The sequence below is a fragment of the Ursus arctos genome, unplaced genomic scaffold, assembly GCF_023065955.2.
Source record: "Ursus arctos isolate Adak ecotype North America unplaced genomic scaffold, UrsArc2.0 scaffold_10, whole genome shotgun sequence".
NCBI classification, from domain to species: domain Eukaryota; kingdom Metazoa; phylum Chordata; class Mammalia; order Carnivora; family Ursidae; genus Ursus; species Ursus arctos.
Window position 1 is genome coordinate 3848410 of NW_026622764.1, and position 17725 is coordinate 3866134.

Here is a 17725-nt window from a genome sequence, read left to right on the forward strand (position 1 = left end):
AGTGATTTGATTATGATTAATAGCCTTTCAGTGGACATAGATTTACAGTCATAATTCTTTCTGGAATTTGTTTCAGGGTAACAATAAAACTGAAGATTGTCACTCTGAGGTAATGTTCCCGGTTCATTACTCAAGTGGACCCACATGTCTTTTCAAATCTATGGTTGATGGAGGGTACCGTGTCGTGAATGCTCTGCCCTGTGTCATCGATGGTTCCCAAATCATGCCCGCGTGCTAATGTCCAGAACAAAGATTTACCTTGACATACAGGGCACTGAAAGACCAGGCTCCTTTTCAGAAGTCAACCCAGCTAAATTCAGGATCCAAAGAGTCTGGTAATTTGGAGCCCCACCTCTAAATATCAACTAGCTATTATCTTATGAGATACACACTCAATGAGAGCTTGTCTGGGAAGTCCAGACCCTTTAAGATCAGAACTGCCTACCAATGGCTGTTCACAGACGTTTCCTATGGCATACCATCTTGCTAAAATTAAATCCTGACTTTTCCTGAATGCCCTGCCTTCCTAAACACCATGGTCTCACTAGTGGGTGTCTTCCAAGATTGCTGTAATTGCCGTCCAGTCCCTTCCAACAGAGGGCGATACTCTGGAATTAAACAGTCTCAAAATTAAAACTCTCTGGGTAGCTCAAAAGAGAAGCTGTTTTTTGGTTCATTCAGAAGAAAACAGATTTAGACCCTCTACCTCAAATATACATGTTTGGGCCCCCAAATTTAAATAATCTTCTGTTCATAATCCACACCTGCACATTTCACCTTTACTCGACATCTTCGATTCTGGCTGGGAGAGACTCAGCTCACTCTAGTCCTGCCAGGCAATGTTTCTAATAGACAAATTCCCTCGTGTTCCAGGCTGTCTCAGAATGGGATACCTGCCAGTTTCAACACACTGGTTCCTCTTTAGGAAACAGTGCCCTGACTAGCTCCATGACCCCACCAGTCAATCACGCAGCTTCCTGGATGCCTTTAGTCTGAGTCCTGAAGCAACATTATAAAATGAGCATTGCAAATGGCAAGTGTAAGACCAATGAGCACATGCTGTACATTAATAGCTCCTCTTTAAATTTCTTCTTTCTATTTGAAAGCTTCTGTATGTGTCGATGCAACTGTAACTTCATGGCTATAAATAATTTTTTTATTCCATCCTTTTCCTAAGTCTTGCAAAGATTTTTTATTTAAAATGGTACTTTGATAGAAAATACTTGATATTTGACACTATTTTGATATAAAATATTTTCAGTCCTGTAATGAGCTGAAACAAAAGTGAATTTCACATTTAATATTTAATTTTGGCTTTGTAGAGTCTGGTTTTTTTCCTCTTTCTTTGGAAGAGGAAAAATTTAGGGAAAATAATTTTCTCTTCTAGGTTAAGATAATTTCTAGGTTATAGTTTGTGTTTTTTAATGATTTCCATTGTCCTTGCATCAATTTATAAGATACATTCAGGTAAAAGAAATTCTTCAAGGTCAATTTAAAATGCAATGTCAAAACAAAGAGTGTGATTCACAAATAAACATCCCCATATACGACAAAAGGACCTTCCTTGTCTCAGGTTTGTTTTTGTTTTTGTTTTTAATTAACTTATTTAGTTTAGGGAGAGGGAGAGCATGAGCAGGAGGGGGCGAGGGAGAGAGAATCTCAAGCCAACCCCACACTCAGCACAGAGTCCGACTCAGGGCTCAATTTCACAACCCTGAGATCACAACCTGAGCTGAAACCGGGAGTTGGACGCCCGACCAACTGAGCCACCCAGGTGCCCCTCAAGTCTTAATTATTGCATTGAACACCTTGGCCTCAGTCTTTCACTAGTCTGCTCTGCAGGGCAGAGTTTTCAAAACAAGAGAGTTTGCCTTAATACTCACCTAAAATAATGATATAAGAAATAAAACTAGTCAAAGTCTTCAAGCCCATCATCCATGGGCTCCACCTTGCCCACCGAAGATTATTACTAATTAGTGTACCATACAAGCCATCCAGCCTTTTACCCTACATCTTCATTCCTGTCTTCCTGCTAATTCATCGTAAGGAATCTGAAACTATCATTATCTATCTAGTGAGCCCCATTATTTCTTCAAGGAGCACCCTCCTCTGGAAATCACCATTTCTCTCTCCCTTCATGTGGTCCTAGTGGGGTTGCTACAAAGGCTTCCCAACTCATCCATGTGAAGAACTGGAAACATGACTTAGGTGAGCCCATCACAATGGTCTGTACATTGAAGATCAATGACTAGTCCTCATGTAGGGATACGATCCTAGTGGGGACAATTCAGGACCATTCCATGAGATTTGATAGGTGGACATGAGGAACTTAAAAAAAAAAAAGACCCTGTCTTGTTTTTTATTATCAATCCACCAGGATGTAGGTATGTGCTATCAAGACTTACATCTTCTGACTCAGAGAAAAAGACAAATAGAGGAACAGAGAGAGAGGAAAAAGAGAGAAACAGACAGGAAAAATAGTATCAGTTAAATCCCCAGATTCAGCAATACCTGAAGCCAACTGAATTGGACTTCCCGGGTAGAAGGGCCATTTTCCGCACATAAAAGCCAATAAATTACATTCTGTGCTTAAACCCTTATGAGTTGATTTTCTGTCAATGGCAACCAAGTGACTCATATAACATACATGTCTTTCTTCCCACTAAAGGATGCATCCCTTTAGAGCACTGACTTCTTTTCTCTTCTGCTATGAGTGTGTAGCTTATTTCCACTAGTAGAAGAAAGGTTTAAACTTTTATATGATATTGAATATTTATTATATATTACTTATCTTAAAATAATACATTTCCAAATTTCAGAAAGGTTCCTGCGCATGTGCCCTATGTGCTGTGATTAAGATGGAGAGCAAAAATTCCCTCTGGTTCATTGAATGCCCTCGGTGCACATGGCTATGAACTGAGATGTAAAGAGGTAGAAATTCAAGTCCCTGGTCACAAAGGTATAAACACACCATTGAGAATTCATACACATAAGGAAAAGTTAAGGCACAATGACAGCCAGTATTTTGTGCTTCTCACAGGGCACATGCCAACATCCCTGACCATCCCCCAGAGCACGCTGACCTGCAAGACCATAAAACAGAGTCCTGGAGCATGAAAATTCAGTTTAACCCTCTTCATGCTGACATAGACCAATGAACCCAATTCTTCAGGTACTAAGAACATGAACCTGACACAGTGATGTGAAGCAGTTTTCCTACTGAAAACTCTATTCTCACCTTTCAGTGGACACTTCAGTCAATATTCTTCCCTTCTCTTTCCCCCCATAGACCATACACCCCTTAAGAGAAGGATCAGCTCTAGTTCTGCTCACAGGTGCATCCAAGAGCATATCAAGGACCCTGCCATGTAAAGGACTCAATCTCAATCTCACTCGTTCAAATATACTACTAAGAACCGGCTGTATGCAAAGTTGAGTATTTACACATTTGATGGTTACAAGTTTATTCAGTCACTGTGCTGTGCTCATATGGCTTCTTGACTAAGATAAAGAGGACAGTCATCTAAATATAACCAGCTTCAAAGAAGAACAGATAAAGTGGTAAGTTAACTCAGATACAAGGAGAATTGAGTACTTGGAGGTCAAGTACAATTTCATGGCATTTGACCTGAATTTCGGTAACAGGTAAAATGTGGAAATTCAAAGACAAGAAAAACATTTCTCCATTTCAAATTGGGGATCGAAAATAGAAGAAAGGCAATAATCACAGAGAAACTGAAAGCATTTGTGGGGTTCAGCTGGACAGATGCAAAGACACATAAAGGTGAAAAGTCAGAAATGAGAGTAGAACAACTGGAATCAGAACATTTCTGAGGGAGGAAAACTCTTACACTTTTAGCTCTGCCACTGGGAGCCACTGAGGACATGTCAACAGCATCCCAATTACAACAGTGGGATCTGTGGAAAATCAGGAGCAGCTCCTGATTTTCTAGGGGAGGTGGGGTGGGAAGGCTCCGTCAGGACACCTTCTCAGAGTTGAGGCGTCAGGGTCCCAGCCACACCAGAGCAGGACCATGAACAGCATGGGCGGTGAGGGCACTGAGAGAAGAAAGAACTTTACAGAGGTGGGGACTGATCCCAGGCAGGTGAAGAAGGAGACCGTGGAGACAGAAGGTGCAGTAAGAGCTGCCTCTGAGCTTCCAAACTGCAGGGGCTAGACTGAGGAGATGCCATTGGTGAGAGAGGACAACCCACTGACTTTGGAAAAGAGCAAATAGACATGAGTGTGTAACCATGATTCACGTCTGTCAGCTAGCCCGTGGCCACGCAGCAGTCCACGTGCGAACGGTATTAACTTCAGGTGTGCCAAGGAGCGCCTCTCCAGCCAGATACTGGAGCACCTCACACATACCAGCCGTACTTCGTTTTTTTAAACCAGATGTAGGTTTTGCCTACATGTTGCACTGTGATTAATTACTAAATATTTTTTAACTTTATGAAAAATGGGGAAAAACTGTAAGGGATTGTGAAAGGCATGCATTTGGTTATTTCTAAATAATATCAAAATTACCAATATTGTCTCCTTTTCACAGATTAAAGCGATCTCAGAACATTTAAATTAGACCATGGCCCGTCACATCTTCATGCTAATTTATTAATGCTATAATTAAGGAAAGGAATAGGACTTGCCCTCATGTACAGTAGATTTTATTTCCATCACTTTTAACATCATCCTTTAATATAACACTTCCATGGCTGGTTAGAAATCAGAAATGAACAAAAATGTCTTCTAAAGTAAAATGGAGTTGTGTGACTTGTCTGTGTGCCTCTGAAATCTTTGGACACGTTTGCAAAACTAACAGAATAGCACAGAAAGACGAGAGTACTCAACGCTATGGTAAGCGTAGATGATAAAACACAGATACATTAAGGAACCAAAAACAAACAGAAAAGGTCCCTGTTCTTTCTGACTTTGTTCTTTCCTTTCACAGAGCACCGCTGTCTCCTCACACAGACTTGGGGTCAAAAACGGGATGTGGGGAAAATGTGGAGCCCTGGTAGACCCGTCACGGACAGTTGGCTTGAGTCTCTGGTGGAGCTGGGGCATGGCTGGCAGTAAACGCCTGACCTTGAGAACACTCTGGAGAAGGGCCTCCCGCCCCACTCTTGAATCCTCACCCCCTTCCCCGTCAAGGGCTTCTCGCTCAGTCTGAGCGACGTGACCTGGAGTCACTGGTACTACTGTCCCCATGCTCCAGCTGCATGTCCTTGGGTAGGTCCACGTGGGCGCACGCAAGGAAGCTCAGAGGATAAAGGTGAGACGGGGGTGTCGGCCCCACAGCCATTTTGGCCCCAGCCTCCCGATCCACCCCTCCCTGTGGCCCATCCGTGCAGGTCTGTCTTGTCCTTTGGAGCTCGCTGTGTGCGCCCTATAGTCACCGCTGGTACGAGCTGCCGTGGGAGCCTTTCCTCCCAGAGTCCGTGCAGGCAGGCGCCACAGTGCCGCCTAGTCCGCGGGAAGTCTCATGGGGACAGTGGGGCAGGAGGTCTGGGCGACAGGGACGTCTCTGGATATCGGGAAACACACTGGGGCCTTAAAAAGTCACAAAGAAAGAGTGCACGTACTAAACCTTACAAGGTTTAGAGGTCGTTTTCAACCCCGAAAATTGTGGTAGAGACCAGGGAAATACACAGAATTTAAAAGATGGCTACATTAAAGAATATTAATGACCATCATGATGTGAACTAATTACTATTGATGACTCATTTTCATTTATCAGGTATTATTGTGTCATTAATATGTGTCCGATATGATTAACGTAAGTTGGGTTGTTCGTTGCATGATCTTTCTTTGCCTGAGGGCCCGCAGCCCCCGCCCGGATCTGGCACCGATGAGCCCCACCATACACAGGGGATTCATGGACGAGCCAGTGCTGACCGCAGACACGGATGACTGCGTGGTGGGTGAAGGGAGGCACAGAGGGAAGGGAAGAGTAATGGACTGGCTGACTTGCACAGACACCTGTGAAGTGAATAGGATGATAATACCAGCTACACTTTTCAAATGAGCACATCGAGAACCAAGCCCTAAAGAAATTAAGTGATATACTAAAGAGTAAATGAAAACACGAGACAGTGGTTGAAACAGCCTAGGACTGGCCCAAGGGGTCCCATAAGTAACAGGTGGTTGTGGATGACACGTGCTGCCTCCATCACCCACGCGGGCCACACCCATGACCACAGGTCACCTGGACAGAAAACGTCACGACACGCTGTGCTGGGCCCACCTTCCAGGGATTTCGCTGGCCCATCACAGGTGAGGCACTCTATGGATCACTGGTGAGAAAAGGAAGAGGTTAACACTTGACTAGGATCAGTATAACACTGTCTGTTAATTATACTGGAAGTTTTTTTTAATGTTTAAAAAAAAAAAGACTTGTCTAGGATCTCACGAGAATAGAAACGGTGAAGCAATGTGTGGCCCTGCACTGAGCCCCCAGCAGAAAGGGTTTAAGTCAGTCCCCAGAGCTGAACCTCATAGGTGCAGTTGCTCGGAATAAAGCATGATGAGCCAGAAATTTAGGAAACGATTCAACCTTCAAATGGTTTTCTCCTCTCAATGATACTCCACAGAATTGGCTTTTATGTGCTTAAAATATGAGGCACCCAGAGGCATATCCCTCATCCATTTCATACATGTTTTTAGCCACCGAGACAAGTGTCTTCCTCTTTTTCTGCTAAAAGCCTGAATGAGAAAGAATGGCCAATTGATTTCCACGAAACCATTCATTCATTTATGTCTGTCTCTGCCGTCACTCCTCCTCTCCAGATAATAAATAATTCAACCCTTTTCTATCTTTCCTTACTCAAAAACCCCGAAGCTTCTGCGTTTTTGTTACTCCTCCCTTGACCGCTTCCTACGAGCCAAAGACCTTTTTATGCTGAACAAAACAAAACGGGAGCAGTATTTAGAATGCACCACTGACTCCTGCAAGGTCATAGTCTCCATTCTGCGTCTTACCAGCCCGTCCTTAAGTGGAGAACAGCCCCCCATCAGCTTTTTTAGCGACTACCACCTGCGGAGAACACGTGTTTACTGAACTGTCAGCAATGACCTCTACGTAGTTTTCTGAAGATATGTCCTAATTTAAAACCAAACAGTTTAAGAATTATTCAAACAGACTCTGCATATGTAGGGTACTTTCTCCTTAGAAAGGAAAGGATAATTCTGCTGTGAGCTGGAAGCGAAGTTTTCAAAGCACGGCAAAAGAGGGGTCAGGCCCATGTAATGATCGCTCTTAAAACATGACACTAGCATGAATTTATTTGTGACAATTGGTGAAAACCAAAGTGGCCTTAATGTCAAGGCTCTTCTGAATCTTCAATGGGATCACCATTATTGTCCTTGTTTTATATTACTTTAATTTCGATGCTCGAAGATTATTTTAAAAAGTCCCAACACGTAGCCTTTAATGACAGCAAAACGTGGGCTTGAGTTTCCAAAGATGAGGAAGTAGAATAAAAAACCCAAGCATTTCCTATCTTAAAAATAGAAAAACTTTGTTGAGAACCACATCTCTGCCCACCAACTGACCTTTCTCTCCTCTTCCTTCTAGAAACTGAAGCACGGAGTGCTCTTCAACTCCTCTCCAATGACGGCTCAGCACACTGCAGTCTGAACTCCACTCCCTCGTCTCCACTGACACTGCTCCTGGTCTGTTGTCCACAGACCCTCCTCAAACATGTGCCCTAATCTCATATCACAGCACCAGGCTGTTTAGCAGACCCTGCCTCCGGGCACCATGATGCTCGTGTTCTTGACTGAAGACCTCCTCCTCCCTTTGTGAACATCTTTTCCTCTATCTGCTTCTCAGAAGTGTCAAACCTGAGCCATCTATTTCCCCATTGGCTCCTTCCTCCTGTACGAGGGCTTAAAAGGAAACCAGTCGAGTCATGACCTCACGTCTCTAAACAGACATCTCTTGCCTGACGTAAGACCTCTATATACAACTGCGTACAGGGCAGCTCTCCTTGGATATCACGGGACCCAACATGTTCTGGCCTCTCTTTGGTGCACATCTAAAGCTTAATAGAAACACCATATACACAGTCATTCAAGCAAATACATAAGTGCCATTCTTGAATCTTCCCTTTCTTTCATCACCTGCAACTCCTGAATCGGTCTTATAGACAAAGATTCCTTAGTAGTCAAGTGTCGTTCAAATTCAGCCACTCTTCTCCATTCTCAGGTCACTCACCAAGATGGCCTTTCCTCCACCTGGGTGCTGATTGCCATGACAGCCTCCCCACCGCCCCCCCCCCCCATGCCACTGCTGCCCCCCTCCACTCGTTCTCCATATTTGACCCCACTAACACAAATCTTTGCTCTTCACTCTAATGGGTAAAAGATTTTAATGGATCCCAATTACTCTTAGGAAAAGTCTAAGCATGCTTACACAGCGTACAGGGTCTTCGCCATCTCGACGTTCACATTTAGGAAGGAAGAGCATGGACTGAATTCGGACATTGTGAGTTTGAAGAGCTGATAAAACAGAGTGGTCTGCTTGGGTTCTGACCGCATGTGCCTGGAGAGCCTGAAAAAGCATAGCCAGGGAGATTTTCCTGGAATCTAGCCACAAAACTGCGGGAGATGAAATAACCCTAACAGGACATGTATAAAGAAGGCGAGGCCAAAGCACAGACATTTTCGCTAATCAGACAGTAAATTCTGTTCATTCTTTCTTATAAATACCACTCAAATCACACCAAGTCTCATCAGCCCTGTTGCCCCCACTCTGACTGGAGCTGTCATCTGGCCTATTTTCTTATCTGTTTCCCTTCCCAATCTCTCTTTTAATCCATCCACTATATTGCAACCAGAATGACACTTCTAAATACAAATCCTAGCACATCCCTTACTCCTCAAAACTACTCCATGAACTCTCTCCTACGATGAATACCATAAAAATGCAAAAAATGCGTCATCCTTGTCCAAGCATTGCACATTTGTTCTCCCTTCCTCCACCATGTGAAACTCCTTCAGTTTGTTCTTTGAATGTACCATGAGCTCACAACGCTGGGTTTCATAGAGGGCTTCCCCTCTGCCCGGGTCTCTGACCCATCCATCAGCAGCAAATGCCTCCTCATCCCCCCATGCCAGCTCGCTCACTCGGAGGAGACGGGCCAGCTCCTCACACACCTTCCCTGTAGCGGAACTGCAGGCCCTGCGCTGCCTTCCCCCCCTCAATACCCACTTACAGAAATGTGACAGTGTTTGGTCACTTCCCAGGCTCCCCTCTAGACTGTGAATTTCTTGCAGGAAAGAACCCTATCTACATGGAGAAGCTGAGCGCACCACATCACGTCGAGCATGAGTGACGGACGGAAACATCTGAAAACACTGGGTGTGAGTGGAGAGACCAAGGGAGGAACCTGGAAGAGGAGACTAAGTCAACGAATTACACAAACACTTCTCCAGGAAAGCAAAAGGTTAAGAAATTAGAGATGATCACTGAGTCAAAGTAGGTAAATATTTTGAGGTCAATAGGAACAAAAAAGAGAGTTTGAGGTTTCAATGCAATAATGAAGCAGGAGCTAACGTGCAGTCCCTGGGTAGCAAGGCATTTGAGGGCCATCTATAAATAACTGTTTAAAGAAGTTTGGAAGTAAAGGTAAATGGAACTACAGGCTATTAGTTTGACCAGCTAAGAGCACTGAAATAAAAAGCAGTATTTATTTATGAGTTTGGGCAGTATTAATGAGGTATTAAGAAAAAGTTAACTTCTGGGAGCCTAGATTCTCCAAATTGGTAAAGTGAAACATGCCCATCTCTGCCTCAGGATCTTTGCACTTGCTCTCCACTCTGCCTGGCATACCGTTCCCGCAGATATTCACATACTGGCTCTCTCACTGCATTCAATCACTTAGAGGTCAACCCTTCACAATCTACTCAGAATTGACCCTCACTACATTCTTCTGCAGGTCACTTATTAAATCTTTAAACTTCTTTATTTTCTTCACATCAGTTGCTGCTACTAAAAATTTTTATCTGCATTTTTATGTTTACTAATTTACTTTGTCTCACCACAGTTATCAGGATTTGAAGATGGGAGTGACATTAGCTGGCTGGATTATCCTTGTATTCCTAGCCCTTAGACCAGTACTTGGAGAAGAACAGGAACTCGATTATATTTACTGAATTAATTAGTAAATACAGGAATGAATAAATGAACGAATGGGTTAGGAGAAAATGTGATCGACTTAATCTATTCAACTCAGTTAAGTTACCATGGCATGTCCCTGTCCCTAAAGTGACACTAAGTGTGAGCCAACCACTGGAAGCATAAAGAGCCCCTTTCATTCACTGAACAAGCTACAGAACAACAGGGTATCACGTTAGAGTAACAGATGTCAAGTGAGGCCATGGATGTGGAACCCTCCATCTACAATGACAAGCTTTTAATCATGCAACAACAACACTGCATCGATACACCAAAATACTATCATTGGAAGGGCCACTGGTACACAAGGAGCCATGACATGCCTAAGAGTCTGTATAAACTGAAATGTATGCACAATGCAGTCAAAGGTTGAATAACAGACATATGCTTCAATAATTCTATCATTTTATACATATTCTTCAACTGTTTCTTCAAAACTGATCCCACAGGAAAACAGATATAAAAAATAAACATATATAAATATACATAAAAGATATATTTCTATAGAGAGAGATAGATTAGGAGTTGTACACAGATATAGATGTCCAACATTAAAGATTTATTTTTCTTTAGCAGCACATTTAATAATTTCTATCTTTTTCTTAACTGTGTTAGGCTTATGAGTCCTAGATTTATCACTGGTATGAGTGTTTTATTTATTTTTCCTTTATTTTAATAATATTCAATAAAACTGTGCATAGATAAAATTATTCTTATAATTATCATAAACATATGAAATATTCATATCATTATCAATGTACTGTTTTAAGATAAGTATCAAATTGGAACAGTGTGTGATTTAGTAAAATTACAGGTACTATCGATCTACGTGTCTTATTCTAATATTATCAAATTTCAATTGCAAGGTAAATTTATTTTAAACCCAGCTGAGAATTTTTCTTCCTTTAAGACTAGTTTAACAATTGACCATTGAATGGAAACATCAATATTTAAGAATGTCTAATAAAAATTTTTAAAACTCAGAAGGGATTTGCCTTATCATTTATTAGAGTTACTATAAAGCCACAGTAACTAGAACAGTATGGTTGTGAACAAGGCAAATAAATCAGTGTAACTGAATAGAAACCAGAAATAGATGCAAGTACATTTTGGAATTCAAATGTGACAAATGTGGAATTACAACTCAGTGGACACAGTGCATGTAGAAACAGAAGGCAGGGTGACCTTCGTCTCACACCATACACACACTTACTTTTACAAAGACCAGAACTGAAAATATAAAAATAAAAGCTTAAATAAGATGAAGACTAACCATTTAAAGTAGACAACTCAAAGCAATCAATAAAACCAAAATTCATGTTCATAGCAGCATTGTCCACAATAGCTAAACTGCAGAAGGAGCTGAGATGCCCTTCAACAGATGACTGGATGAAGAAGATGTGGTCCATATACACAATGGACTATTACTCAGCCATCAGAAAGAACGATTACCCAACATGTGCAGCAACATGGATGGGACTGGAGGAGATTATGCTAAGTGAAATCAGTCAGCAGAGAAAGACAATTATCATATGGTTTCACTCATTTATGGAACATAAGGAATAGCAGGGAGATCGGTAGGAAGGAAGGAAGGAAGGAGGGCTAAACAGAAGGGGGAATGAACCATGAGAGTCTACGGACTCTGGGAAACAAACTGAGGGTTTCAGAGGGGAGGGGGGTGAGGAGGATGGGCTGGCCCGGTGATGGGTAGTAAGGAAGGCATGTATTGCATGGTGCACTGGGTGTTATATGCAAACCATGAATCGTGGAACATTACATCAAAAACTAATGATGTACTGTAATGGGACTAACTGAACATAATAAAAAATTAAAAAAACAAAAAACAAAAGCCACTAGACCTTGTTTCCCTAAATTATTAGAAACTCAGATGCCAACAAATACCCAAAACAAAAACAAAAGAGAAAAAAATAGGAGAGCTATCTTCAGCACATGTTCAGGGAAATACTGCTATTTCTTAATATAAAAGATTACATAAGAAAAAGAAGAAACCGTCCAATATAAAAATGAGAACAGGTATGAAGAGATGGGGCCAACAAGAAATGAGAGAATCTCCTTAATTTTTAGTAGAATAAAATTAGACCTTTGTGAGAAACTGTATTTCAACCAACGCATTGACAACATCTGGAGAAAGACAGCATCCCAGGCGGGCAAAGAGGCGGGGATGGGCATTCTCCGCCGACGGTGGGGACCTGAAGTGCTACAGCCGAGCGGAAAGAAATCTGGCAGTTTCTACCAGACTTAAAATTACACACGCCATTTGATTCAACAACACTGCCTTCGTGAATCAATGCTTTAGTAACAGAAGCCAAAATGCTAAAATATAATGTTCTAATGCCTATCAAAAAGGGAAGTTTATTAATGATTAAGTGGTTTAATAAACACCATGGGATATTACTCAGCAAGCAAAACAAGAATACTTAGAAGACATATGTTTACCGACCAGAAAAGATGCCCATGTTGTTGAGAGAGAAAGGAGATGGAGTTAAAGGCACTAATCTGGGCAAACACAGGGGAGGTTTGAAGCCACAGGAACGGATGAGGTCAGCCAGGGACTCTGCAAGTGTCAGGGCCAACCTCTAACGAGGAAAGCCAGCAAGGAGGCAAAGGAAGAGCCGCCAGTGAAATAGGAGAAAAATCGCAAGAGCTGTAATAGAAGAGGTAGAAGTCAAGTGAGAGATGAACGAACATGAGGATGACTAGCGTCCATTGGATTTTGCCACATAGAGGTGGTTTAACTAAGTCGGATTCATGCAGTGGTCAGGGCATAAAGGGGGACGAGGGTCAGAGATCATGTGTACAGGCAATTTTTCCAAGAGTGACCATGAAAACAACGAAATAGGCGTGCGGCCAGAGAGGAACATAAGGTCAAGGGGGACTGTTTGATTATCTGAAGATGGGCATGCCGGAGCAGGTATGAATGCTGGCGGACAGGGTTCAGTGGAGACGAGACTGAAGTTGCCAGAGAGCAGGGGTAACTGAAGGAGGGAGGCGAGAGGGGATACGGTCCAGAGCGCGCTGGCTTGGGACACGAGGAGGAACAATTCACAACCACAGAACAGAGCGGGCAAAGGGAAACCCACACACCAGCGCCTCTGCAGATTTAACGGTAGGAAGATGCACCATTTACATCTGGTGCCTTCCATCCTGTCAGGGCGGGAAATGTAAAGGATTCTCTTGGTGTGGACAGGCCTCCTGGGGAAACACCGCAGGGGCAGGGAGAGTGTCGCTGTCTGAAACTGAAATGAAATGAGTCTGCTTTTGCTCCAGCCTCGCCTTCGGTGATCACCTAGCCGCTCTGGCGTAAGGACAGACAGGATGGACAGTCGGGTTCTAGCTGGGTTCAGCATCTCCCGCTTGAGCGCAAGGCGGAGATCAGGGCAAGGGGGTGGGATGGCTTCTTCGGTGAAGGACCACAGGCCTGACCTGGGCAGCGGTGGGCCAGGAGGGGGGTAGGGGGGAGGAGGCAATCCTGGGACAAGCGTGCTGGCGTTTCGGTGAGCTCGCAGCATCACGGGGCTCTAACGCGTGAACAGCATGCACCATCAGTGAAAGATCAGGGAAGGCATGTTAGTGGAAGTAGCATTTATGAAAACCCGTGATGAGAGGGAAAATAAGGTGACCTTGGTACTGGGAAATTTTTCAGTATGCAAAATAGCAGCTTTGACGATATAATTCATCGTTGGTCACTGTGAATGAACTAACAGGTCTGGAGTCTATTCATTTTAAATAACTTTAACTTGCCTCCTACTGCAAACAGTGCCTTCTGACCCCCTCTACTTAGAGAGGTAAACTGGGAGAGAGAGAGGCCAGGCAGAGGTCCGATTCCTGAGGCACCAAAGAGCATTTAACAGGACGGACCTCATGCTTCTGCCCATCGTTAGCAATAAGCGGGAAGTACAGCTCCAGGGCTTCACATGGCCCTAAAATGCTGTGAGCCCATTCCTCCCTCCCGTTGCTCTTACGTCAGCTGGCCTCACTCACCGCCCCCCAACCAGCCATGACTTGGACAGAATCGTACCCGTCCGAAGACATCTCTTGGCCATCTCTTGGCCACAGAGGTCCAGGAAACATCAGCACTTTTTGCTGTGACATCCCTCAGCTTTCCTGCTATGTCTTGCTTCCAGGATACATTTTTAGACTCTAGCTTTTAACTCTTCTATATAAGATATATGGAACATGCAGAATTAGGCCAGAGCCCATGGAGCCAGGAAGGAATGTGGGTGGAGATGTGGGTCTCAGCCATCTCTTCCTCCATATTATTTCTCTTATGTGGTCTTCAAGTTTGCTTTTCTGACTGTCCAAGGAAAACATGCCCACTATGGACAATTTTGAAAATACAGGCTCATTTATAAAAGTAACAGATAATCCCATAATTATAATTATATAATTATATTCTGAAGTTAGTCATAATTAATATATGGATACTTATAGTTTATATTTATAAATGAATAATTAATTATAATGATAACAGAATTCTACACGCTACATGGAAACACAAAAACTGATTATTCCACAAGCCAGACTCAGCTACTGTTAGAATTTGATTTTAGACCTTTCTTTTTTTTTTTTTTTTTTTTTTAAAGATTTTATTTATTTATTCGACAGAGACAGAGACAGCCAGCGAGAGAGGGAACACAAGCAGGGGGAGTGGGAGAGGAAGAAGCAGGCTCATAGTGGAAGAGCCTGATGTGGGGCTCGATCCCGGATCGCCGGGATTACGCCCTGAGCCGAAGGCAGACGCCTAACCGCTGTGCCACCCAGGCGCCCCGATTTTAGACCTTTCAGTATACACATGCTTTAACATTAAATAATGAGTACTTCCCTAGGTAATATTTAAAGTTCCTTGTAAGCATTCTTCATTGGTCTCCCCAAGTCCGGCTCTAAGGCTCTCCTCCTAGGATGCCATGGGATTCTGTTGCCGCCGGGTTTCAGAAGCTCTTGCTCATGCTGGGGAATCCGAACACTTCCTGCACTGCTGCCCGGCTGGGAAGTGGACGCGGTGCGGGGATGAACCAGGGCCAGAATGAGAGGACGGGCACATGGAGACTCAAGCGAGGAAGAAACAATGTGAAGAATACGGGCCAACTAGCCTTGCCAATAGATCGCCCCAATACGAGGGCCAAGGGAACACAATATGGAAACAGCTCATGCATCGAGAACAACAGCTAAGCTGTGGATTATGGTCCTTACCAACACACCCTCTGATTCTGTACATGCCCCCACTTTTCCTTCTGTATTCTCCTCATCCTTCAGGATCCAGCTCGACTATGAGACGTCGGTTCACTGGTGGCACACAGTGAAACACAATTTCTGAACTCCTTTAGCACATCATACCATTCCGCCATGGAAAATAGCTTTTGATATTTCCATGCTTCTTTGCCATTTCATAGACACTACCAAACACAGAACGTAGAACATAGTCGGATCTTTTGTAAGTAGTAGGTAATTACTTGGATAAACTCATCAGGAACATTTTTCCCAGGTATTTGAAACATTTCACCATTCATTAATTTTACATTTCATCCAGCCTGCAAGAATTAACTCGAATGCATCCACTAGACCAGACATCTCACTTCTTTTAATGTCCCGAAATTCTAAACTCAAACCATTCAGCTGGGACAAAAGGAATATAAGGCAGCAAAGGGCAGCCCCCCGTTCTGTTTGGCGGCCAACTGCTCCCTGAACCTCCCCGAGCCACGCCACTCTGTTCCTCTGCGCTTCCACCCAGGCTCCGTGCCTGCCATCCAGCAGGTGTGTTCACCCTGCCTAATGAGCACCCAGGTGCCTTGCAGAAATGGTGCAGAGGGCTTCAGGAACCTCTGCAGAGGCACGGGAAGGAGAAATAACGACATTCTGCTGTGCAGTCAAACAGGAGGGGCAACACGAAAGCCTGCCAAGAGTGCTCTCCTCTCCTACAGACATTTCACCAAGATAATAATCCCAAAATTTCAGGGATTAAAACAAAACAAAACAAAACAAAAAACCTATCCTCATAATTCCTAAATGTGCTGTACACTCCCAATTTTTGTTAAAGAGTTAATTTTCCAACTTACAAACTGATCGATGAATGCCTTTCGGAATTAAAATTTTCCAGGAAGCCCAGTGCATGCCTCTTCTGGGTATGGTGAAGACTAAGGCATTCTCAGAGATTTTCATTCATCATAGATTTTTCACTCCTAGATATATCTCCCCCACAAAAGACAAAAGAAAGATAAGGATTTCTCCTTCTCAATTATCATGATTTTTTCACTCTCCTTTAGTGAAAAACTCAAGATCCATTCAAATGTGTTCCCTTAACAATGTTACTTTAAATGGAACATCGTAATGTCCTTTGCCAACAAAACGCTCATCCTAAGGGGAAAGCATTTTCTACTAATGTCATCTGCCACTTTGAGACAATGACATACATGTACAGAAGTTTTCAGAAGTGCCACATGTATAGCTAGCAAGCCATTTTTGCTATAAATATGTCTCCTTCTTCATGATTACCATCCGGAGAAGGTTCGGAGGCAGCTTTTATCTAGCTCGGAAAATTGTTAAAAAAATCAGGCATTGAAGAAAGCCTTGATGGACTCATCAGAAAGCCAGGGACAAACTATTTTTCACACACCTGCATCAGTGTAGAGCATCTGGTACAGATGCCACTCGAGTCCCTGAACACTTCAAGGTGAATGATGCAAGGACAAAAGTTTACAGTCAAGGATAATCGGAAAGATCAAGCTTACAAGTTGAGCACTGGATGCAGATAGCAGCAGTCTAACTTGAGAGTAAAACAGTAACTAAATGGTCTCAGCCATACATTCATGAGCTAAGTTTTTATGCAAACACTGTATTAATGCATGCCCATATCCAGAAATATCCTTCTCACATTCCTTTTTACCAATTGCTATTTTTTTTAATTACTGCATGTACGTATTTTTTTTTTCTTATAAAGGTCAAGTTTTAAAGATTTCTACCCTATCAGCATTTGGATCACATTGGAATAATTTCAGCACCTGAAATTAAAAGGAAACATACTTAAGCATGTAAAACATCTTTCGATACCATCCTATGTCACTCATTTGGACGTGGTATACCAGAAGACCCGCCTGAACTATGGCATCTGCATATCCTATTTCAAGAAGACAGCCATATGAGCAAAATATCCAGCTTACTTACAGCACTTGATAAAATGATAGTGAGACATCTTTCCATCTCAGACAGCAATCTTGCTACGGGTTCCAGCATTCTCTTCTGCTACAACTGTAGTCCCCAGGAAATGCATTATTTAGAGCCCTGACTCAGGTAACAGTTTACCTCAGGATGCATTATGGAACCAAGGCTCTGTTCCATGATCGTGCAAAAAGCTTCGAACTCATTCTCATTCAGCAGCTGGAGTTCAGCTAAGCCTCTCGGTGGATCTGCAGCCACCACGGCTGCACGTGCTATTGTAGCGCGGCTGATTGACAGGGCTCCTGGTGCCACGGTCCCGGGAATAGTCCGCTCTAATTGGTGCTCACAGCAGCCACATTCTGCCTGCACAG

The 17725-nt window shown here is 43.1% G+C and overlaps 1 protein-coding gene across 1 annotated transcript in view; it reads right to left on the reverse strand.

The window, feature by feature from the left end:
* Nucleotides 1-17682, reverse strand: part of MYO16 (myosin XVI) — a 466166-nt gene extending 448484 nt beyond the window's left edge. The window contains exon 1 of the mRNA XM_026493590.4: nucleotides 17361-17682. Within this exon, the coding sequence (XP_026349375.3) occupies nucleotides 17361-17388 (28 nt within the window). The 5' untranslated portion in view covers nucleotides 17389-17682. The remainder of the gene's footprint in view (nucleotides 1-17360) is intronic.
* Between the last annotated feature and the right edge of the window lie 43 nt (nucleotides 17683-17725).